This window comes from Oncorhynchus mykiss, chromosome 2 (genome assembly GCF_013265735.2).
Source record: "Oncorhynchus mykiss isolate Arlee chromosome 2, USDA_OmykA_1.1, whole genome shotgun sequence".
NCBI classification, from domain to species: domain Eukaryota; kingdom Metazoa; phylum Chordata; class Actinopteri; order Salmoniformes; family Salmonidae; genus Oncorhynchus; species Oncorhynchus mykiss.
Window position 1 is genome coordinate 35185089 of NC_048566.1, and position 24543 is coordinate 35209631.

General features: G+C 42.5%; 3 protein-coding genes across 6 annotated transcripts in view; 2 read left to right on the top strand and 1 right to left on the bottom strand.

Moving 5' to 3' along the window:
- Positions 1-2736: 2736 nt before the first annotated feature.
- dnajc28 (DnaJ (Hsp40) homolog, subfamily C, member 28) lies at positions 2737-10765 on the top strand. The gene is made up of 4 exons (XM_021560639.2): positions 2737-2978; positions 3513-9027; positions 9540-9616; positions 9724-10765. Exon 2 carries the CDS (start codon positions 3541-3543, stop codon positions 4708-4710), a length of 1170 nt encoding a protein of 389 aa, XP_021416314.2. The 5' UTR covers positions 2737-2978; positions 3513-3540; the 3' UTR covers positions 4711-9027; positions 9540-9616; positions 9724-10765.
- A 3490-nt stretch (positions 10766-14255) lies between these two features.
- si:ch211-225p5.8 (uncharacterized protein LOC555567 homolog) lies at positions 14256-20040 on the bottom strand. 2 transcript variants are annotated; one of them, XM_021560655.2, is made up of 7 exons: positions 17468-17721; positions 17266-17326; positions 16769-16935; positions 16230-16467; positions 15645-15819; positions 15359-15413; positions 14256-15136 (listed from the first exon to the last, which is right to left on the bottom strand). In XM_021560655.2, the coding sequence occupies exons 2-6, from the start codon at positions 17309-17311 to the stop codon at positions 15368-15370; spliced, it is 672 nt and encodes a 223-aa protein (XP_021416330.1). In that variant the 5' UTR covers positions 17312-17326; positions 17468-17721; the 3' UTR covers positions 14256-15136; positions 15359-15367. The 2 variants fall into 2 exon arrangements, with proteins under 2 accessions (XP_021416330.1, XP_021416338.1); XM_021560663.2 differs by lacking the exons at positions 17266-17326; positions 17468-17721 and adding an exon at positions 19926-20040.
- A 52-nt stretch (positions 20041-20092) lies between these two features.
- Positions 20093-24543, top strand: part of LOC110534843 (protein Aster-A) — a 34065-nt gene continuing 29614 nt past the window's right edge. The window contains exons 1-2 of one of the 3 annotated variants that reach the window (XM_036946933.1): positions 20093-20204; positions 23391-24543. In XM_036946933.1, coding sequence (XP_036802828.1) covers positions 24068-24543 — 476 coding nt within the window. In that variant the 5' untranslated portion in view covers positions 20093-20204; positions 23391-24067. Of the gene's footprint in view, positions 20205-20710; positions 21484-23390 lie in introns of those variants that run through there. The other 2 variants (XM_036946942.1, XM_036946949.1) reach the window with 2 other exon arrangements.

Consider the following 24543-nt stretch of genomic DNA (forward strand, 5'->3'; position numbering starts at 1 on the left):
GAACGCTGAGCTGTAGTCAATGAATAGCATTCTCACATAGGTGTTCCTTTTGTCCAGGTGGAATAGGACAGTGTGGAGTGCAATAGAGATTGCATCATCTGTGGATCTGTTCGTGCAGTATGCAAATTGGAGTGGGTCTCGGGTTTCGGAATAATGGTGTTGATGTGAGCCATGATCAGCCTTTCAAAGCACTTCATGGCTACAGATGTGAGTGCTATGGGTCGGTAGTCATTTAGGCAGGTTACCTTAGTGTTCTTGGGCACAGGCACTATGGTGATCTGCTTAAAACATGTTGGTATTACAGACTCGGACAGGGAGTGGTTGAAAATATTAGTGAAGACACTTGCCAGTTGGTCAGCGCATGCTCGCAGTACACATAATGGTAATCCGTCTGGCCCTGCAGCCTTGTTGATGTTGACCTATTTAAAGGTCTTACTCACATCAGCTGCGGAGAGCGTGATCACACAGTCTTCCGGAACAGCTGGTGCTATTATGCATGTTTCAGCGTTATTTGCCTCGAAGCGAGCATAGAAGTAACTTAACTCGTCTGGTAGGCTCGTGTCACTGGGCAGCTCTCGGCTGTGCTTCCCTTTGTAGTCTGTAATGGTTTGCAAGCCCTGCCACATCTGACGAGCGTCAGAGCCGATGTAGTATGATTCGATCTTAGTCCTGTGTTGCTGCTTTGCCTGTTTGATGGTTTGTAGGAGGGCATAGTGGGATTTCTTATAAGCTTCTGGGTTAGAGTCCCGCTCCTTGAAAGCGGCAGCTCTAGCCTTTAGCTCATTGCGGATGTTGCCTGTAATCCATGGCTTCTGGTTGGAGTATGTACATACGGTCACTGTTTGGACGACATCATTGATGCACTTATTGATGAAGCCAATGGCTGTTGTGGTGTACTCCTCAATGCCATCGGAGGAATCCTGGAACATATTCCAATCTGTGCTAGCAAAACAGTTCTGTAGCTTAGCATCTGCTTCATCTGACCACTTTTTTATTTATGTACTCACTGGTGCTTCTTGCTTTCATTTTTGCTTGTAAGCAGGAATCAGGAGTATAGAATTATGGTCAGATTTGCCAAATGGAGGGTGAGGGAGAGCTTTGTAATGCATCTGTGTGTGTGGAGTAAAGGTGGTCCAGAATTTTTTCCCCCTCTGGTTGCACATCTAACATGCTGATAGAAATTTGGTAAAAAGGATTTAAGTTTCCCTGCATTAAAGTCCCCGGCTACTCGGAGTGCCGACTCTGGGTGAGCATTTTCTTGTTTGCTTATGGCGGAATACAGCTCATTCAATGTTGTCTTAGTGCCAGCCTCAGTCTGGGGTCGTATGTAAACATCTACAAAAATTACAGATGAAAACTCTAGAGGTAGATAGTGTGGCCTACAGCTTATCATGAGATACTCTATCTGAGGCGAGCAATAGCACGAGACTTCCTTATATATCGTGCACCAGCAGTTATTTACAAAAATACATAGTCTGCCGCCCCTTGTCTTACCAGACGCCACTGTTCTATCCTGCCGGTACAGCATATAACCAGCCAGCTGTATGTTGATAGTGTTGTCGCTCTGCCACGACTCCGTGAAGAATAAGATATTACAGTTTTGAATGTCCCATTGGTAGTTTAATCTTCCGCGTAGGTCATCGATTTTATTCTCCAAATATTGCACGTTTGCTAGCAGAATGGAAGTGGGAGTTTATTTGACCGCTTACAAATTCTCAGAAGACATTATGTACAAAATAAGTACAAAATAAGTACAAATATTGCAAACAATGCAAAGAAACGACAAAAAAATGCACAATTGGTTAGGGGATACTTAAAACATCAGCCTTCTTCTACGGTGCCATTGAATACATGTAGTAACATGGTGTTATGTAGCCTATAAAAATGAGTTTACAATACATCTGTGCTGAGGCTATGTCGTTTCTTAAACATAAACAAGCATACGGCCATTTTAACGTAAACGTCTGCTTATCATAAGTGAGCCATTGATAGCCTGGTCCTAGACCTGTTTGATCTGTCTTGTCAATTAGTTGTCATTGTTTGCATGGCAAGGACTGGCATGATGATGGCACAAACAGATTGGTATCCGGGAGTGTATCTTTGAGTCGCATTAGAGTTTCTATTGGACACATTCAGGAAGCTCCCTCCGTTTCGTTCTTTCTGTTTTGTTTGCATCAGTCTCCTCTTTTTGGTTTATTTTGGTTGCTATAGCTAGTGAATACAGGCTACCGTCCATATTTGGCTGTCTGTAGATGTAGATGGGATAATGGCAGTTCATGTGCTAGTCGGAACTAGGTAACTGCATTCCCGATTTACTAACTGGGTGAACTAGTTTGAACTAGGAAACTGACATTTCCAAACTTCCGAACTGGTTGTAGTTATACTGGTGCTGCGTTCAGTCAGTTAGCAAGTCGGAAATGCGTTCTCCTAGTTCCGACTAACACATGAACGCACATTAGCCTGTTTTTACACGTTCCAAGGAATTCTGCCTTTAGTTGCATGTTCAACACATTCACAGTGTCTTTTTTTTTTTTTTTTATCTTTGGGGAGGACACATCATCTGTTTAAAAATGCAGGCTACTTGCACAAAATGTTATCTTAGTAGGCTTGTGTGACAATGCTTTGTTTGAACAAAACTAATTTAATATTGAACAGTCCACTCAATGTATTTGAAATAAAACGTAATAAAAAAGTATAAAATAAAATGCATACACTATGCTGCTAGCATAATCAAAAGCCACAGTTGTTCACGTTAAGTTTCTGTCTTCAGTGTGTCTGTAGTTTAAGAAAACACAGGATTAGGCAAAAACTACAACTCCCTGCATTCATTGGGAGAGTTAGCTAACAGCACCAAACAAACATGTCCGACCTCTTCTAATTATACCAAAGTGATCCGACCTGATTGTTGTCTGGCGCTGAACCTATTGGGAAATAACACTGTCTGAAACTAATGAGAAGGACAACTGTATTTTAATAAGGTTAGTGCAATTAGTATCTTGTTAGCTAGATGCTTTGTTTATCTAAAACGCGCATAGAACGATGCAGTTAGCCATGAAGCTCAGCTAGCATGATTTAGCTTCTAGCTATCCGGGTAATAAAGATGACAGCTAGCTACTGGTGTTCTTTCATAACACGGGAATAGTTACAGTAGTCACCGATACATGTCTGTGAGGTTACATGCTGTAGCTTTAATGCATGTGACAGTAGGTGTCAAATTAACAAGTGCATAATTCCATCAAATATTGGAATACTACCAGCGTGGGTACAACCAATTTGTTTCTACTATCATTCCACTCCTTACCAATCCCTGGCAATGACATGGAGTACAAGGAAGGGCATGTTAGCAAAAGTGTTTCTGTGTTTCAGACTAGACCACTACCAACAAAATGTAAACAATGGTTCAAAAGCATCCCATGACCTTTTCAAATGCATGATATGCATCCCTATGCTAACAATTAAGTGTGGGAACAAATACAACAAGCAACATCATGTTTCTTGTCACTGTTGGGCAGGTGTGTGCTTCTGCGTGCCCCAGCAGAGATGAGTTACGCCATGCAGCTGTTGATTCACCGTGGGGATATCTGTCATGGCCGCATGCTGCTCCCCCTGGGCCTCCGGCCCCTTCTCCGCACGCTGAGTTCTGGTCCCCGTGTGAGCCGCAGCCTTCGGGAGAGCTACCAGCTGCTACAGCTTGAGCTTCCAGATGTGGGCGAGAGTAGCCCTGCGCAGGTGAAAGAAGCCTACCTACGCATGGCCAAGCTGTACCATCCAGACTCGGGCGCTGCTACAGCAGACGAGGCACTGTTTGCGCGGGTAGAGGAGGCATACCGCGCCGTGCTGGCGCACCAGTCCCGGCTTCAGAGCTGTGGGGGTTCGATGGAAGAAGAGGAGGAGAAGGTGAAAGGCGTGGCTCCTCAGCACCGCCACTACCTGAGCTACGAGGGCGTGGGCTCTGGGACGCCTAGCCAGCGCGAGCGCCAATACCGTCAATTCCGAGTGGATCGGGCGGTGGAGCAGGTCCTCGACTACCGCCAGAAGGAGCATGAGACGGCGGCTGCAGCCGAGGGGGCGCTGGTGGAGAGGGATGTCCGCCAGCGCAGCCGGCAGATCAAGGTTACACAGGCAGTGGAGAGGCTGGTGGAAGACCTCATTCAGGAATCCATGTCCCGGGGAGACTTCCGCAACCTGAGTGGCGCCGGGAAGCCCATCAACAAGTTTGAGCACAACCCGTATGCCGACCCCATGACCCACAACCTCAACCGCATCCTCATCGACAACGGCTACCAGCCACCCTGGATTGTCACGCAACGCGACATCCGAGAGGACATCGCGCAGATCCGAGAGAGACTGCTGCAGGGCCAGGCGCGGCTCACCGACCCCATGAACCCCAGGGAGCATGCTCAGTGGCAGCAGCTGTGTGGGGTGGTGGCGGATGACCTTATGAAGCTCAATAAAACGGTGGATAACTTCAACCTGATTGCGCCCATGCTTACCATGCAAATGGTCCACTTCAGTTTGGAGCGTGAGATCGACCGTGCAGAGAAAGCAGCCTTTCAAGGCAGACAGGAGAGCAAGAGGGAAAGAGTGAGGGAGTGGGAGGAGCAGAGAAGAGAAAGAGAAAGGGAGCGGGAGAAGAGAGATAAGATTAAAACACATCAACACTCTTGGCAAGGCGGCCTGCTGGCATGGATGCAGAATTTACTCAAATGAGCAATGGACCTTGAAGGCAAAATTAGATAAAAAAGGATATCTCAAATCAAACTTTTATTTATAATCCATTTACACAGGTGTCAACACACTTCGAGAGGACAAGACAGAGGTGTTGAATCATTTGTCTTTTATGTCATTTTCAGTGTTTTTGCTACATTGGGTTGATTACAGTAGCATGTTATAACACACAGAATAATACAACAAGCCACTACTACAACACGGTTACTTGACCTTACTGTAACTCAACTGTGCTTTACAATAATACTACACAGTGTCAGTGTCTGGACCTCAGGACACAATGGTAATGGTATCGGACTACAATAATCCATTTAATGAAATACTTTGAATCTACGTTTATAAGCTAAGCAATTCTAATTACATTGATTTGTTTCTTTGCTGAATGAAGGAATGAAAGTATAGAATACTCAATGTTCGTTATGAATGAGCAGTTGACTGAAACTGCTCTGAACTCAAATACGGGGAAACAGAAACCACTGAAGATTTTTTCGCACACTTCCAGTCAGATGAAAATCTCTTTAAATAGGAGGTAAGCTTTCGGTCAGTCGACTGACCGAATGCTAAGCTACTATGACTGGAAGTGTGTGGTGACTTTTTCCAGTTTTGCATTTTGCCTCCCGCAACTTCACTAATCGATAATGGGTGTGCGGTAGATTCTGCCTATGATTGCATTACAATAAAAGAGGTACTGTAACTCAATCTCTCGCTCACTTGTCATTGTGACTATAATATGTTATATTAGGATTGAGAACATCAACACTATTAACTCCTCACTATCCATCCCAATCTATCCTGGGAGCTGCTCCAATGCAGCAGGGTTGCAGATGACCATGGGGTTCTTCCCGTTGTCTCCAATACGTGTGTCTGCCTCATGCAGTGCCCGTGTGACGGCCCGTGGGAGGGTGAGTCCTTTGGTCCAGTCGTGGGCAATGTACTGGTGATACGGATCGTGGGAGCTCTCTAGCTTCTTGGAGCGGATGTAGCTCAGCATGATACCAAACGTGAAGAAACTAAACATACCTACCATCAGTAGAACATACACAAATCCCTGAGCTTGAGCCTTAGGTATAGCCCCGCCCACTGGGAGAACGACCTGCTGGGTAGTGTAGTTCTGAGAGAGTACTGGGACCAGTAAACCTGTGCCGTTCAGACATTGCTGTAGGAAGGACAGCAGGAGAGTCTGCAGCTCTGTGCCATTTAAGTGCAGCATTGCTGATCTCTGCTGGTTGTGGAAGGGAACTGCTGCTCTTGTCAACTGATGAGGGAGGAGAGCCTTGGTCAGTACACTCGCCCAATGAGACACAAACAAAAACACACATTGCAGAAAGTCTAACACAGACACGGCACAGCCAATATGACAAACACAAACTAATGCTGCGGAACTCACTTCTCTGTTCTCTTGCTGTGGATAAAAATATTTTATCTCTAGTTGCTCCGATGGCTTCTGCCTCAGTTTCTGTTGACCTGCCTGAGAAAACTTGGTATTACACATCTAAGATACAAGTGTAGGACAAATTATCAATCACAGAAGAAATATGTAAAATGAAGAGTGCAAATACCTTTGGAAGCTCTCTGTAATTGTTGCTCACAAAGGTGCTAGTAGAAGATGGTGACCTTTTTAAATAGAGTACTCCGTTGATTTCCGTTGATTTCGAGGGGAAAAACTGTAAGGTAATCTGGTTCCACCTACACTTCCACTCCAAGACTTCTCTTTCTCTCGCTCTCTCTCTCGCTCTGTCTCTCTCTCTCCCTCACACACATACACACACACACACTGACGGACACATGAGCTTAACCACGTCAACACGTTTAATGAGCCATAGATGTCATGTCAGAGGTCAAGGTCAGAACCTCCCCATGGTATGGTAGTGGGGCTGTGTGATTTACTGTTATGACCGCAGGACACTGTGGTTCAGTTACGGACACTTCAGTACAGTTAAACCTGTGTGGTAATAACTCTGCTATAGTTGTCTCCATAGCTATGATCACCTGGTCAACATGCTTCAGTGTTGTAAGGTGTATGGTCAGTTTTGTGGTCACTTCTGGATTGTCATATCTGTATGTATGGTCAGTCTTACGTTCATGTGTGGTTGTGATGGAGCTAGGTTGTAGAACAAAGCGGCATTCAGACTGGAGGGAGAGTGGCGAGATTAAGTTACAACAGGAGCAAATCACAAATCACCTCCAAACGTCCTAGCTATCCCACTGCTTTTCCGTGTGTGTGCGTGCGTGCATGTGTGTGTTACCTAGAGACTCACCTTCAGGGGCCTAAGCAGTCCAGCGAACATTCAGCATTGCAGACAGAATGAACAACATATAATTGTGTCAATAGTCCATTCTGCATGATAAACATGTCCCAGTGACTAGACCCTAGGCATTCTGCATCTAAGGAGTCCTTGGGACAATCTCATAATTTGACTATGCCTTTAGATGTTTGGTGTAAGCCTATACAAAACAAATATCCTATAATCCTGTTGTATCTTTTTCTATGACCTCTGAAATAATTGTATAACTTATCATTATTGATCATATCTTACTATTGCTGCGATGAATATCAAGGTTGCGTGGTCTAAATTCTCATCCGTTAGCAGAGTTTGCCACCAGCTGGCCATTTTGGATTAGTTTGTGACAGGACCGCTGGCTCTGTTGCAAATGTTCCATTCAAGACGGATACATCCTTCAAACACAAAAGGAAAAGTGCCGAGTTTGTGAGCACATTCGATTTGATTTTCCTTGCTCCATATATGACATTTAACATTCTGCCTACAAACACTATAAAGAAATATACAGTGGCGGGTTTAAACGATCAGACTCAACATTCATTACATTCCTATAGGTTGATCATGTCAAATGCAGTTTTTTTTTCTTCATCGCTTTGGTACTATTTTCACAAGAGTGTGATGAAATTTCACAACTCAAAACAGATCATCGAAAAGGCTGTTTTTTTTCCCCCTCAAAACATTAAGCACATTTTCAATTGACTAAGTAAAACAATCTTAACAAGTGACCTTTTCACCAAACCTAAATCCGTGTTTCATCTAGAAATACCTTTCATATAAAGTAATTGCCTTTCACAATGCAATGTGCTCACAATACTTTTAATATGACCCTCTTCTCATTTGTGTAATGAATACGATGGGAGACAGAATGCTGGTTTAAAGCGCAGGGCGCAGCAGGTGTTTAATTGTAAAGGACCACAGGAAGAGGCAGGTAGCTGGGTCCAGGGGCAGGCAGAAGGTCATACACAGGGGCTCCAAAAAGGTAACAGTACAGGCAGGGAAAGGCTAATAACGTAGTCCAGGATCAGGCAAGAGGTTGATGACAGGAAATCCGATAGGAAAAAGGTCAGGCAGGGAATAGGTAAATAGGCGTCGTTAGTGAGGATGGCCAAAAAACATATTGGCATTAAATGGAGTCGGGAGTTTAGAAGACTGCGCGATGTAGAATGAATGAGAACCCTAATTCGTCCCGTGTTACATCTCCAATTTGCCGCGGGCGTCTGGTACTCTAAAAGGTTGGACAGGGTTGGCAGGTCTGAAATACAGTTGACCATCACTTAATCTAACTGCGCTTAATGGTTAACCACTTAACCGTTTGGTACCCTATAGATTTTAAGATTTTGTCAACTATATATGGATTTTGAGAACTACAGAAGTAAAATGTCTGTAAAGTATAAACATCTAAATTACATGTATCGTACATGATAACCATACATAATGACTACTCATTATTGCTAATTGATTTCACATAGTGTTAACCACAATTGGTCACCATATAAAAGGGTGGGTGTCAACATTCGCAATTTCTTTCAACGTGGAGCAGGATAGACAGCAAGGGAGAGGAAGAAATCAGAGAGGTGGGCATGGACCCTATCAAAGAGGTCAAAGAGGTGGATATGGGCCCCATCTAAGAGGTGGACAACAGAGAGAGGGTAGCAGATGGCAGGGAACTGTTGTCTAGTGAAATCCGGGCCATCGTCGTTGACCATGTGGTAAACAGAGGCCTTACTATGGCAGAGGCTGCCAGATTAGTTCACCCTAATCTGAAAAGATCAACTGTCAATTTGATCATGAGAACATTTTGCCAAGAAAACCGGTAAGTTTGTAGGATATGCACCATTACATTTACAGCAAGTTACATTACAATATGTATGTAAATTCACAAAACATGTTACAGTATTCTTACAGTATGATCTATTGACAGTACACACCGTTCTACCCTCAGAATTGACAGAAGACCCCATGGGGTGGCTGTGGCCGTGTGCTGACAGACGAGCAGGAGTGCGCAGTGGTGGAAATGGTGAGGGCCAGGAATGACATACAGTTGTCTGAAAAAAAGCAGGCTATTGAGGAGAATGATGACACCTTTGCCAATGTGGCATCCATCAGCCTATCAGCCTGAAACACATTTAACTTGTCACGCCCTGGCCTTAGTATTTTGTGTTTTCTTTATTATTTTGGTCAGGCCAGGGTGTGACATGGGTGATTTATGTGTCTTGTCTTGTCTAGGGGTTTATTAGATTTATGGGGTTGTGTTTAGTAGAGTTGTCTAGGAAAGTCTATGGTTGCCTAGAGTGGTTCTCAATCAGAGGCAGGTGTTTATCGTTGTCTCTGATTGGGAACCATATTTAGGCAGCCATATTCTTTGAGTATTTCGTGGGTGATTGTTCCTGTCTCTGTGTTTGTTGCACCAGATAGGGCTGTTTTGGTTTTTCACGTTTATTGTTTTTGTAAACTGTTTGTATTTTCATCTTTCATTAAAGATGTTTATGAATAACCACGCTGCATTTTGGTTCTCCTCTCCTTCGACAGAAGAAAACCGTAACATAACTGGTGACTTTTGAGAGAAAAAACGACCGGGTTTAACAACTGCAGCCGAGTATGCTCAGGTACAGCACTATGTACTGTTTTACTGTTACTATTTGATGCACATGCTACTTAACAATATCATATTGGAATTATGCTGTAAAAATAACTAACCAAAATATATTTTTAGTGGGTGATGGTGCTTGATGCTGCTGTGAACCATAACTCCCCCGCAACTGCCGTGCAGAAATAACAGCCCACAGACAGAAGCACAAGATGGAACTTCACTCAATTTTCAAGAGCAGTGGTCACCAATGGTTGATCTCCAAACATCTCAGGGTGCTGGCGGTAGGTGCACCCCGTTTACGAGGTGGGTAGGTGAACTGCTGCTATTTTGAACCATTACATGTGTCTGAAGGTACAAACTCTGCCTTTCCGGCGGGCCCAGAGAGCAAATCAATTGCGCTATAGGTCTACCGCTGGCCAATCAGATGGCCGCGTCTGTAGTAACATAGCAGGCATAAAAGAAAGCTACAGCAAAGTTGATACTGTGAGATTTCAAAACATTTAAACCATGACTAGAGAGAGAGACTGTCAATGAACACAGCAAAGATATGCTGTTTATGTTCTTACTAATTACTGTCAACACTTTGTATTCAACATTTTTATAAGGAATAAAATGCTAATTCTTCCAATTTCTACTCAGCACTACAACAAGCATTGCAGCAGTAACGAATGAGTAGGAAAGTGTATCTATAGGCTTGCGTTGTTATTATTAGCGGCTTGGGCTTTTTTTTATATAACAGAATATTTCACCTTCTCTGTTCATAGGAGTAACAGCATGAATTTGTGCATAAGGCAGTGTAACTCGAGTTTAGCCATCAGCTGGAAGACGGTGTCCCTTTTTGGTCAATGTCAGTGGAAACTCACATAGGATGTACCCGTGACTAGAACTATTCAACGCTGGTCTGACCAATCGGAATCGACGATTCAAGATTGTTTTGATCACGCGAACTGGGAAATGTTCCGGGCAGCCTCAGAGAATAACATCGATTTTATACGCTGATTTGGTGAGTGAGTTTATAAGGAAGTGCATTGGAGATGTTGTACCCAGTGTGACTATTAAAACATACCCTAACCAGAGACTGTGGACGGATGGCGGAATTTGCACAAAACTGAAAGCACGAACCACTGCATTTAACCATGTAAAGATGACTGGGAATATGGCCAACCGAATAACAGTGTACTTATTCCCTCCGCAAGGCAATCAAACAAGCAAAATGTCAGTATAGGGACAAAGGGGAGTCACAATTCAATGGCTCAGACAGGAGACATATGTAGCAGGGTCTACAGGTAAGAAAACCAGACACTGATGTCTTGCTTCCAGACAAACTAAACACCTTCTTTGCCCGATTTGAGGATAATATAGTGCCACCGACGCAGCCCGCTACCAAGGACTACGGCCCCCTCCCTCTCCTTCTCCGTGGCCAACGTGAGTAAGACATTTAAACGTGTTAACCCTCGCAAGGCTGCCGGCCCAGACGGCATCCCTAGCTGCGTCCTCAGAGCATGCACAGACCGGCTGGCTGCTGTGTTTACGGACTTATTCAAACTCTCCCTGTCGGCTGTCCCCACATGCTTCAAGATGGCCACCATTGTTCCTGAACACAAGAAGTCAAAGGTAACTGAACTAAATGACTATTGCCAGTAGCACTCACTTCTGTCATCATGAAGTGCTTTGAGAGACTAGTCAAGGATCATATCCCCTCCACCTAACCTGTCACCATAGACCCACTTCAATTTGCATACTGCCCCAATGGGTCCACAGACGATGCAATCGCCATCACACTGCACACTGCCCTATCCCATCTGGCCAAAAATAATATCTATGTAAGAATGCTGTTCGTCGACTACAGCTCAGCATTCAACATCCTAGTACCCTCCAAGTTCATCATTAAGCTTGAGGCCCTGGGTCTCAACCCGCCCTGTGCAATTGGGTCCTGGACTTTCTGACGGGCCGCCCCCAGGTGGTGAAGGTACGAAACAACATCTCCACAAGGTTGCGTGCTCAGCCCCGTCCTGTGCTCCCTGTTCACCAATGATTGCTTGGCCATGCACGCCTCCAACTCAATCATCAAGTTTGCAGACAACACAACAGTAGTGGGCTTGATTACCAACAATGATAAGACAGCCTACAGGGAGGGGGCGAGGGCTCTCGGAGTGTGGTGTCAGGAAAACAACCTCTCACTCAACGTCAACAAAACAAAGGAGATGGATTGTGGACTTCAGGAAACAGCAGAGGGAGCACCCGCATATCCACATCGACGGGACAGCAGTGGAGAAGGTGGAAAGTTTTATGTTCCTCGGCGTACACATCACGGACAAACTGAAATGTTACACCCACACAGACAGTGTGGTGAAGGCGCAACCGCCCTCACAAACTTTTACAGATGCACAATTGAGAGCATCCTGTTGGGATGCATCACCGCCTGGTATGGCAACTGCACCGCCCACAACCGCAAGGCTCTCCAGTGGGTGGTGCGGTCTGCACAACGCATCACCGGGGGCAAACTACCTTCCCTCCAGGACACCTACAGCACCCGATGTCACAGGAAGGCCATATAGATCATCAGGGACAACAACCATCTGAGCCACTGCCTGTTCACCCTGCTACCAACCAGAAGGCGAAGTCAGTACAGGTGCATCAAAGCTGGTACCGAGAGACTGGAAAAACAGCTATCTTCAGACTGTTAAACAGCCATCACAGAGAGGCTGCTGCCTACATACAGACTCAATCATTGTACACTTTAATAAATGGATCACAAGTCACTTTAATAATGCCACTGTAGTAATGTTTACATATCTTGCATTACTCATCTCATATGTACAGTTGAAGTTGGAAGTTTACATACACCTTAGCCAAATACATTTAAACTCAGTTTTTCACAATTCCTGACAATTAATCCTAGTACAAATTCCCTGTCTTAGGTCAGTTAGGATCACCACTTTATTTTAAGAATGTGAAATGTCAGAATAATAGTAGAGTGATTTATTTCAGCTTTTATTTCATTCATCACATTCCCAGTGGGTCAGAAGTTTACATACACTCAATTAGTATTTGGTAGCATTGCCTTTAAATTGTTTAACTTGGGTCAATTGTTTCAGGTAGCCTTCCACAAGCTTTCCACAATAAGTTGGGTGAATTTTGGCCCATTCCTCCTGACAGAGCTGGTGTAACTGAGTCAGGTTTGTAGGCGGCCTCCTTCTGCCCACAAGTCTTCTGTAGGATTGAGGTCGGGGCCTTGTGATGGCCACTCCAATACCTTGACTTTGTTGTCCTTAAGCCATTTTGCCACAACTTTGGAAGTATGCTTGGGGTCATTGTCCATTTGGAAGACCCCACTCATGTCTTGAGATGTTGCTTCAATATATCCACATAATTTTCCTGCCTCATGAGCCATCTATTTTGTTTAGTGCACCAGTCCCTCCTGCAGCAAAGCACCCCCACAACATGATGCTGCCACCCCCGTGCTTCACGGTTGGGATGGTGTTCTTCGGCTTGCAAGCCTCCTTTTTTCCTCCAAACATAACGATGGTCATTATGGCAAAACAGTTCTATGTTTGTTTCATCAGACCAGAGGACATTTCTCCAAAAAGTACGATCGTTGTCCCCATGTGCAGTTGGAAACCGTAGTCTGGCTTTTTTTATGGTGGTTTTGGAGCAATGGCTTCTTCCTTATTGAGCGGCCTTTCAGGTTATGTCGATATAGGACTCGTTTTACTGTGGATATAGACACTGTTGTATGTGTTTCCTCCAGCATCTTCACAAGGGTGATTTGCGCTTTTCGCACCAAAGTATGTTCATCTCTAGGAGACAGAACGCATCTCCTTCCTGAGCGGTATGATTGCTGCGTGGTCCAATGGTGTTGATACTTGCGTACTCTTGTTTGTACAGATGAACGTGGTACCTTCAGGCGTTTGGAAATTGCTCCCAAGGATGAACTGCTTTGTGCATAAATGACTTGTTATGCACAAAGCACATGTCTTAACCGACTTGCCAAAACAATAGTTTGTTAATAACAAGACATTTGTGGAGTGGTTGGAAAAAACGAGTTTTAATGACTCCAATCTAAGTGTATGTAAACTTCCGACTTTAACTGTATATACTGTATTCTATACCAGCCATTGCATCTTGCCTATGCCGCTCGGTCATCACTCATCCATATATTTATATGTACATATTCTTATTGCATCCCTTTACTTAGATTTGTGGGTATTAGGTAGTTGTTGTGGAATTGTTAGATTACTTGTTAGATATTACTGCACTGTTGGAACTAGAAGCACAAGCATTTAACTACACTCGCATTAACATCTGCTAACCATGCGTGTGTGGCCAAAACAGTTTGATTTGATTTGTGACCCTATACCTGCTCCCATACTCTCCTTTCCTCAACCCTATTGAGGAATTATTTTCAGCATGGTGGTAGAAGGTGTATGATCGCTTTCCCCAGGAGCGTGCCACCCTCCTTCTGGCCATGGATGAGGCATGTGACAACATCATTTCAGACCAATATCAAGCTTGGATTTGCCGTACCAAAATGTTTTTACCTCAATGCATGAACAATGACATTAACTGTGATGTGGATGAGAATTTTTGGCCAAATGTACAAGACAGGCTTGATGCAAATTAATGAATGCTAAACGTTGTTTTATTTTAATTTGTTTAATTTAATTTCTTACATTTGATTACAGACAGTACACCTATGTTGCAATTATATATTTTTTAAATGTGCATGAATGATTGTAGAGGATGTTTTCATTGATCACACCTTTGATCACACATTGGATACATTTTCTGTCAATTTTGTTGGGTACTGTAAGTGTATTGCCTAATGTGAAAACGGAATACTGTAATTAACAGTACTGTAACATTACTTTCAGAACTTCTAAGGGTGATTTGAAACACCTTATCTTGCATTGTTTGCTATTGGATTAACTGGTAATAAAAATAAAACTAATTTGAGAAGATATTGTTGTGTTTCAGTGATTTGAAACCAATTCTCATTACATTTCACAATAAACTTGAATCAATGGTTGTGGGGTGAGAGATGTTTTATAATCCAAATGAATGGACAATGACAGGTTTTGAATGAAAGACTTGCTGCATTACAAGTGTGACCAGTTTGGTATTTTGTTCTAAGAGTTGTGAAAATGTACCACATACTTGTGAAAATAGCGATTAAAAAAATCTGTAATAACATGTTTGCAGATGAGACCTATGTAGATGCACGGTTGTTCCTGCCAAAGCTTTCTATGTAGCTCAGGTGGAACCATCTGTAATCAGAGCTTTGTCAGAACTGTTGATCCATCACGTGATGACATTCTCTGTTGAGCTGACACACTAAGGCTATTCGGCACCACCTGTTAATCTAATCACCACTCACACCAGCTGCAACTACCTCGTACAGTAAATCAAGTACATTGTAAACTGCATGTGTTACACACTATGCTAAGACATTCAAATTCTATTTCTATGATATAATAGCCTTGTAGTGTAGTGGCAACAGTTGCTTGTGACAGAGTTCTCCACCTTTGATGTTTACCTGTTAGATACACACAAACAAAATACATCAAGATCGAACATCTGCTTTAAGAATAGCAATGCAAAAAAGCTTTTGATTGCAGTAAATTGTGTCCTAATTTAGAATGGGGAAAGTAATTCAATTTATTCTCTGCAGTCAGCGGTCTACAGTCATATCTATGGTACAATCAAGTCTATAAAATTACACTTTCAATCATGTGAGAGGATTTCAAAACAAACTCACTGAAACAAGTCACTCCAGAAGCACTCCGTCACAATTGTCCTTTGAGTCTAAAGGTCTGGAAATGTAAAAAAAAAATAGACAGTTAATTGTCAGGAAGCAAAAGAGATGGAGGGATGACGAGAGAGAAATAATGACATAGAAAGTGAAGTTACAGTATCTGGTATAGAGTAGAATGGAGAATATGTACCATAGACATACTTTGATTCACAAATTACACAATCTCTATGGTGTGTACATTTGCACAGTATAAGGTATAAATTAGCAAATACTTAAGACTGGCTCTCACTCTTTTATTAGGGCCAGTTTTTGGGCCCTCAGGGCTTTGCGGGCATCCCGTGCCTCATGTTCAGCCCAGATCTTGTTGTAGCAGTGGATCAGCACCACGATCATCCACAGCTGCAGCACCACAATTAGCACGTACATCATGATCTCTGACACCACCGACAACAGCTCCCGATTGGCTAGGAGGAGGAGAGGGAGTGCTTTGCAGAGATCATGTGTACTTTACTGTATACATTCATTTCTATAGCGTGCATGTAGAGTTCAAGGTGAATCTGAGTACTTTTAAGTAGATGGTTAATGGGCCTCACTTTTAAATAGGTATGGATGAGGAAGTAAGAAAAGAAAATGTGGATAATTAACAGTATTTTTGGATTCATCCTATCATCACATAAACATGTGTTGCATAAGATGCATTGTTTTTTTACTAAGAGGGAAAAGAGTCTAAATATACAGCGTGGTCAGACTGTGAAAACCATGAAGGAAGAACTTCAGGACTTTGTCACATACACAACAAAGACCATTAAAGAGAGATTGATTTAAAAAGCAATAGATAGTAGAAACATTGTTCACTGGGAGGGATCCCCATTACCTTCGGCCACCACAGTAAGCTCCACCTCCTTTTCCACTGTGATATATTCATTATCCAATGGGAGGAAGAGGGTGCGCTGGAAGGTGCAGCGGTAGGTGCCTGTGTCATTAAACGTGACGTTGTGAATGAAGATGGCTCCTATCTGTACATCCTTACTCCCCATTGTTCCTTGCCACTCTAGCCGGTCATTAAAGTCCTCGTGGAGGGTGTTGGGGTGTGGGTGGTCATAGTGAAAGATCTTGAAAGAAAGTAGAACACCCACACAGTGTTTATACACTCCCAGATTATAAATTAAGTAATATTTCACCCATGGTATTACACATGCATTCCTCTATAACAAATTGTTCCATATTGTCATTTTTAGCCTTTCTACTGTCTTGGTAGTCAAGTCACACTTTATTTACAGTGCGTTTAACAAGTCTCATTACACTTTACAAAAACATTATACACTGACATAATACACACTAATTAATACATAATACACACTAATTAATACATAATACACTTTACAGCTAGTACTATGTAGTAGGCCTACTTACGTGGATATACTCCTCCTCTCCTGTGGCTCTGAAGTGCCAGTCAACCGTGGTTTGGGCCTGGACCTCCTCTCTCCTCTTACAGGAGATGCAGCCCATGAGGAAGCTCTCCCCGGCCACCGCCTCTGTCATGGAGTCCACCTCTGCACAGCCCCCATGACAATGTGGCACTTGGGTAACCAGGGGATCATGGTGCCAGAAAAAGAGTAAGAGGAGTGGAGAGTTGGGGTCAGAAGAGAGAAGAGCAAGGAATTAGACAGCAGTTTGACATGATGACGAAATACTTGCCCAAGATCAGTGGGGTTATAAATAACAACAACACTAACATGATCAGGAACAATACATTGTATTGCTAATTATAATTATGTATAATATAATAAACAAGCTAATATTTACGCATTTTGTCGGCTACACACTTGACTTTTGCCTTAGGCCATAGTCATAGCCTTATAATGTGTTATGCAGGCTGATTCGTTATCTTTTTTTAATGGAAAACTTACCACAAAGAACAAAGACCAGGAGTGACGATAATAACTGTTGTATCATTTTTCTTCCAAAACTCTTGCCAGCAAATGAAGAGAATAAAATTATTTTCTTGCTTTACTCCCCACGAGTTTCTCCTTGCATGAAACGGAGTGAACTAAATTTCCAATAGGTTGCTATGTTGTTAACTTCGCCATTGTTAATCAATACTTTTCCCACCTTATTCTGGCATGTTCTGATTTCCGCTTAATCAGGGTTGATTTGACATTTCCAATTGATAACTGTTCAGATAAAAACGGATTGAAGTTGATGTATGATCTCTATCAATTAATCGGAGTCTATTACTTATTAATTTGCCTCAAGCTACGCGAATAATAACAATACAGAAGCTATCGATGCAGTTTTCAGCCTACAGTCTAGTCTACACAGTATGAGTTCGTATTTTACAATGCTATTTTTAGACCGTGTGAATACATGCCTGTCTTGAATGTCCAACAGTTTTAGCGCACCCAGGCCAAGGCGTAAGAGAAGTTGAAATCAATGTACTATTGCATGATAGCCAAGCCAACCAAACCTTTCTAATGCAAATCATAGCCAACTAATTACCATATGGGGCTGTTTTTAATTAAGCTTTGTTTTAACCAACAATCTATTCTTATTTTATCAATCAATTAAATTGTTCTTTGTTTGGATTTTTTCAATGGCCTATGGTTTTGATTGAATGGTCTGTCACTGATCATTCTGGTTTTAATCTCTGAGAATAGATGGACCCTATAGGCAGTAATGAAACTGCAGTTGTAATGCACATTGCCCAAATAACAGTTTGGTTATGAAGGAGGATTATTTCGATAAACATTTTGTCCACACTCTAAGCTGAGAGAAAAAAAATCAACAAATAAGTATTCAGTTCGCTATCACTGACCAGGAAATGTGACATGATGTCAAATTTGTTAAGCAAATGAGGCAAGATACAGACATGCTATGTGTATTCAAATGTGTGCCTGTCTATAGTTTGCTTGTAGGACACACATGATGCACAACTCTATAATGTTCCAGAACCTCAAACAATCCATGAATGTATTTGTCATTGTTGGCCTTTCCTAGTAGTGTCAGAAGTGGGATGGAAAATTAAGTTATTATATTCTATTATATTTCTAATAACTTCCTTGGCAAAAGCAACATTTTCTTAAACTGTCAGTCTGATGCACAGGCAGGGTTGATGTATCAAATGTCATCAGATATCTGTTATCAGGAATCTGAAGTTCATTCAATGCCAAATTACTTGGAAACACAAGGCTATTGCAATAGAAGGCAAGGTCAACAAAACAGATGACTGAAGGACAACATAATGACAAAAAGACCCAAGGAGCAGATAGCCTTTGAGGATCTAATAACATGTCTACCTCACATGTTTTCAAATGTATTTGTTATGTGATGAAATCTCAGCTGGTTAATGAAATGTGCTCTATGATGTACAGTAATTTGATATGCACAATAACAAGAGATGCAATTCATCTCTGTCAGGGAACGTCTAGGTCTTGTTTGTATGTCTAGGACATTCTCATGTGATGTAACCACACACACACACACACACACACACACACAGGTTTACTTAGACCTTGAGGGTTGACATCATTAAAGCTTTAAAGCAAATATTGACTCAAGATAAACAGTTACATTTGTGTATGAACACTGATGCCTGTTGGTGTAGAGGGGGGGTATCCATTTGTTATGTTGCTTTCATCTCTCCTGTATAGGACACACACACACACACACACCTACCCTCTCTTTATTCCAAACCACACATGCTGGTGTTTTTTATTTTTAGCCCAGATCTGGTTTCTGGTTCCCCATTCTGCGAAGGGAAGCGTTCAGCAACACATCTCTCCGTGACCTGGTTTGCGCAGGCATAAACTCGGATTCTCGTTGAGTCGTTAGCACCATGGAACTGGAGCTGTCCAGGTGTTTATAACCGGATGTAAAATGCCATGAAGCGCGAAGATGTAAACCAACGAGGGAATTCTGAAAATGCAAAGTAATTGCGACCACTATTGGCTATTCTCCAGAATAATTGTCTCGTGAAATAGTCTGATAAACTGAAGCTCGAGTGAAATTTATAAACCCCTGTGAGAGGAGCAGCTTTTACCAGCAACATTATTCAGGTATGGACGTATAATGTGTGTGTGCTAGATGTGCTAGATTTGTTAAAATTTAAAGTGGTTTATTTAACATATTAAATGTAACAAACGAACATATTTTATTGATTTGATATTTCTTTGCATTTTACATACAGCTCTGTAGCCCATCTGTCCCTGAAGTATCAATCATGATGTAGACTAAATGTAGACTGAGCAGTCTATTTCTTGAAAAACTTTTTTTGAGGTAAATGCTAAGACAACAACGTTATAGCCTAGTTACACAGGTACTTATACAATATATGCATACACATGGAAACGAGGGTGAGCAGAGAGAGCATATTGTAAGTAAATATTGTCACGTGCATGAACACTGACCATGTCTCTGCCCCTGTCTAGATGTCATACACAAACATTGACCTGTTGTTGACCATTGCACTTTCATATTAACCTAAATATCATACATTTATACATACATCTTGTTAGTCTACTAAAATTCTCAGTTGTATTAATTATTATTATTATTATAAAACATAGGTTACTGTATTGTCTGTTGTTTCTGATAGAATGCCCAAGTGGTGAAACCAAATGTTCCTGTTCCTTGTCAATATCCCATTCTTGCTTTCAGTCTTCTACCAGAACAAGGTGACCTGTCTTTCACCCAGGCGCCTGCAGCCGCAAAGTATTCGACTGCATGGATATCGTATCTCTCAGCTTGGCCAGAAATTAATCAGTTACAGCTCAGAGAGAGAGTTGCCGATAGCAGCATACACACACAAGCCTTGCAGCAATGGTGGACCACTGTGACCTACCTCATGAAGGTGAGATCCGGACTAATAAACCTATATTAATCAATAATATCAAGGTTGTTTCATGATCATTTAAATATGTGTATTTAGTTGTACTTTTCCTCTGTGTGAAATTTCAAGCGTGCGTCCATTATTTTGCATATCATTATTGTGACTGCACACACTTGAATCACAAGAGGGCGCAACAAGTCTATTCCTGGCCTTTATCTATACATTTCTATCTGCATTATTGGACATGGTTTAAACAGCTCCCATGGTATTAAGTCATTAATTGAGAGGCATTACAGATTGACAGATTGTTGTGGGCGCTAGCCATGCACTTTATTCTAGTGTTGATCGTTGAGATGGCGTTGATTCAGTCACCTGTGGCTGAATAAAGTTTCACAGTTTTAAGCCCGCCCTACTAGGATAGAGCTTCGTTTGATTCGCTTAAAGTGCTTCCCATCATCATGAGAACCCGTTATTTGTCATCCGGCGTTCTTATCACCAGACTGTACCACAAGTTTTGGGGAAAGGGTTATAATGTAAAATGATTATGTAACAGTGTATTATTATTTAGCAATATTTTCAAGCATTTAGATAAAAATCAACCCACAGTTAGATATTTGTGTGGCTTCGGAACATAATGTTACATTTTAGAAGTAGTCAGGAAATATACTAATATATATGAGTGTTGATGTCCCCCTCTTAAAAGTTTTTGTTTGCCTCTGTTGAGATTCCGCTTCGGTCGCTTTCTGTCTTGCAGAAGATATTTAGCCAAAAGTGGTAGACACAAAAATGGGAAACATTAAAGTTTCCCATATAAGACAACAAGATAAAAGCACAATAAATCCCAGCAAGCAATGTCGCTAGCGTTAGCAAGCCAGTTATAACGTCAGACCAGCAGACAACGAACCGCGTTACCCGGTGCGTAGCTATCTGGCTTACGACGTCGTTAGCATAACTAGCTAATGGTTTTGTTAGCTAACTAGCCAACAGTTAGCTCGCTTCAACTAGGCATATGTCGGAATAAACAATACGTTGACTGCTTCTATGTTCCAGCAGTAGCTAGCTACGTGTATATTTAGCAAGGAAGTCTGGTTAGCTAGCTAACTATCTTGTCAGTCAGGTCTATTTCGGCGAGCTGCCTGGTGTGTTGGCAGCAGGAGTGGAGGGTTTTACATCTCAAAAGGATGCTGCTGATGGGATCCTGTGAAAAAGTGGATTTTAATATCGCTCCTCGCACTGTTGCTCGGCTTGTCTTCGAAGCCGAGCAAGATAATCGAAATGGGGGAAATTCATCAAATGGGAGGTAGGAACTGAATGCAAATGTTAACCGTTTTGTTTTGTGCAATCAGTCAAATGTATTTACAAATCCCTTTTTGCATCAGCAGATGTCACAAAGTGCTTAGACAGAAACCAAGCCTAAAATCCCAAACATCAATCAATGCAGGAAATGTGGAAGTACGTTGTTGGGAACTTCCTCAGAGGCTCTGAAGATATTGAAACTTGGCAAGACAGTAAGCTAGGCTAATTTTAGCTAACTCGTTACAATAGTCTTTTATTGTACCTACCGAAGACTAGATATCTAACGTTAGCTAACTAGACAGACTGTATTGAATACAGACTGGTTAACGTTACTGTATTGAAAAGCGTTTGAAGTTGACGTGAGGACGTTGAAGTTGTGAATAATAGCAACCCAACTGATAACTTCTTGGCCCTGCCTGAACAAAGTTGTTGTCATCTATGCCATGATCCTATTTTACCCATGCGTTTGTGTCATCATAACTTTTAAGACTGGAGCCAGGTTAGTATTGCACCTACGTAAACATGATTTGGGGAAGTCCTTGCTGTTGATGATTGTTTATAGCCCATCTGAATCTCTGTGGTGTGTTTTATTGCTAGTTTACAAGATATGGCTGTGTGTGAAGCAAAGATCGAGAGTGTCACACGAGTATTACCATGGATTAGCAAACAAGAGCATGCCAAGATTTATCTTGTGTAAACAGATGACCAAATACACTGTAGGGCTTGGGCCTTGACTATAAAACGAGTGCCTGCACTTACCTGCTGGGCGGCAGGTAGCCTAGTGGTTAGAGCATTGGACTTGAACCGAAAGGTTGCAAGATCAAATCCCCGAGCTGACAAGGTAAAAATATGCCCCACAACAAGGCAGTTAACCCAATGTTCCTAGGCCATCATTGAAAATAAGAATTTGTTCTTAACTGACTTTGTTAAATAAAGGTAAAAACAATTATAAAAATTCAATTGGTCAAAAGAAGCTAGACAGTAGATACAAACGCACACACACACACATATCATGTCTGTGACAATATAACATATGTTCTGCATCATCTGTGCTGTCTGGCTGAGAGTTGATTTTTGTCTTTGTCGATTTATAATCTCTCTGCCATTTGCTGGTAGCCTAATTTCAGTTTGTGACAAAACAAGTGAGTATAGTGTTGAGAATCATTGTACCATCTAAACCGCTGAAATATATTTTTCATACTCAAAAATATTGTATTTTCAGCTGTTTTGAAGCTGGTGTACAAAACCAAAAGTAAAAAATGAAACTTAAGAATGGGGAGCATAGAAATAGTGCACAGATCTACCGCTTCTTAGACATCCTATATGATTTTTGTCGGGTCGTCCCAAAAGTTCCGTATTGAAGCTTTAAGAATGAAAAGAGGGGATGTTAATGTGGTTAAATTGGATCTTGAGATTTGAAGAATGGGAGGTGTTGTTGGGGTGTTTGAGCTAATCTTTGAGATGGGATAAAGGATTGTTGTACGTGTATGTTTTTTAAAAGTACTTTAATAGCGTAATCTCTCATCATTTGACTCCAAGTGCGCACTATAATCACTTTTACTGACTTAATACCAGAAGGGAGCAAAGCTGCAAAATCTGCCTCACAGCAATTTCCAACCAAACGATGCATCAAAAGCAATCAGACACCACTGATATTGGACACGGAATACATAACTTCCATCGATCTGTCTCTCTGACGATCAATAATTCAAAACAAGCTGTCTGTGTCATTCAGTACTTCCTGATACCATTTGAGATCAGATCTCAAAACCAATAGAAATAGATAACATGTATCAAAGTAACTAGGATCATCTTTTTCCAGAAAATTGATCTTCTACAATGTTAGTTTTTTTCTGTCTATTAAGGGAGAATTCGACTGTTAGCCAATACTACAGTCTCTCTTCTCCTCAGCCCCCTGCAACAGCGGGACATAGATCGTTATCTCTCCCACCGCAAGTTCAACCGTTGCTATAATGAGACCAAATGTGAGACTGCACGGCCTGTGAACTTGGCTCAATGTAAGAGGGAGAGCAGGCACATCGAAGGAGAGACGGAGACATTGGACAGAGGTGGAGTTGCGGAAGAGGAGGAAGTGAGGAACAAAACTACAGACTACTGACAAAAAGATGCAAAGAAGCCCCACGCACAGAGCATGAGATGGAGTGTTGGAAAATATTAGAGGGAGAAGACTGCGTTGTATTAGCTTTTTTAATTCAATAAGGGTCCCACCCTGGTTTCCTGCTGCAACATTATTGACTGAAATTAGGGGGAGAAGCTAAACGACTATAACCTAGTGTAGTACTGTCATGCCCTGCACTACCATGGAGAATAAAACCTGCCTTCCATAATGGCATCTTTCATACTGCACCATCTGGACGTCACTGGAAACATGAGGTACATTCACAAATCTTAGCCTAGCAGTCTAGGACAAGTCCACAATTGATTTGTATCAAAAAGCAGAAGTTTGATCGGATCTCAGACTAACTTCCTCAACATCCTGACCTAGTGTCAGCATAATTAGCTTCGCCACAGCAAGCCTTCATCGGGGTGTTTTGAAGTAAAACAATTGGTCTGAAGAAGCTCTGAGAATGATGACCATGTCTGTGCTGGCCACCGCCGGACCAGAAAGCGGGGTGACCCAGCTCGTCCCCATTCCCACGCTGAACATCCTTCCCCCGTCCTCAGACACTGAGGCCTGGTCCTGCTTTCCTAGCCCTCGGCCTCCCCGCCGCCACCGGCTCACCCACCCCCACCGGAGCAGAGGCCGGACCAAGAAGAGGAGCGATGGAGAACAAGAGGAGTCATCCAAACCCCGGTGGAACGGCACTGAGGAGGAGGGGGTAGAGAGGGTGAAGGGGAGCGCTACTCCTCAAGGAAGCCCCTCACCTCTCCCTTCACCCCTCTTGCCCCCCCACGTGGAGGACACAGTCCTTGGCCCTTCCCTGGACCTCTTGCTACCCCCGTCGTCTCGCATCTCCTGGTCACGTAGCTCGTCTCTCGGCCGGCGCTCACGCTGGTCCCTCAGGAGTCTGCTCAGCAGGGAGTCTGACTGGGACAGCTGCAG

Coding starts and splice junctions, on each gene's coding strand:
- dnajc28 (XM_021560639.2), top strand. CDS start 3,541: ATGAGTTACGCCATGCAGCTGTTGATTCACCGTGGGGATATCTGTCAT.
- si:ch211-225p5.8 (XM_021560655.2), bottom strand. CDS start 17,311: ATGATACAACAGTTATTATCGTCACTCCTGGTCTTTGTTCTTTGTG. Junction 15,820..16,229: donor GCTTACTGTGGTGGCCGAAG/GTAATGGGGATC, acceptor TCCTCCTCCTAG/CCAATCGGGAGCTGTTGTCG. Junction 15,414..15,644: donor AAACTGGCCCTAATAAAAGA/GTGAGAGCCAGT, acceptor TTACATTTCCAG/ACCTTTAGACTCAAAGGACA.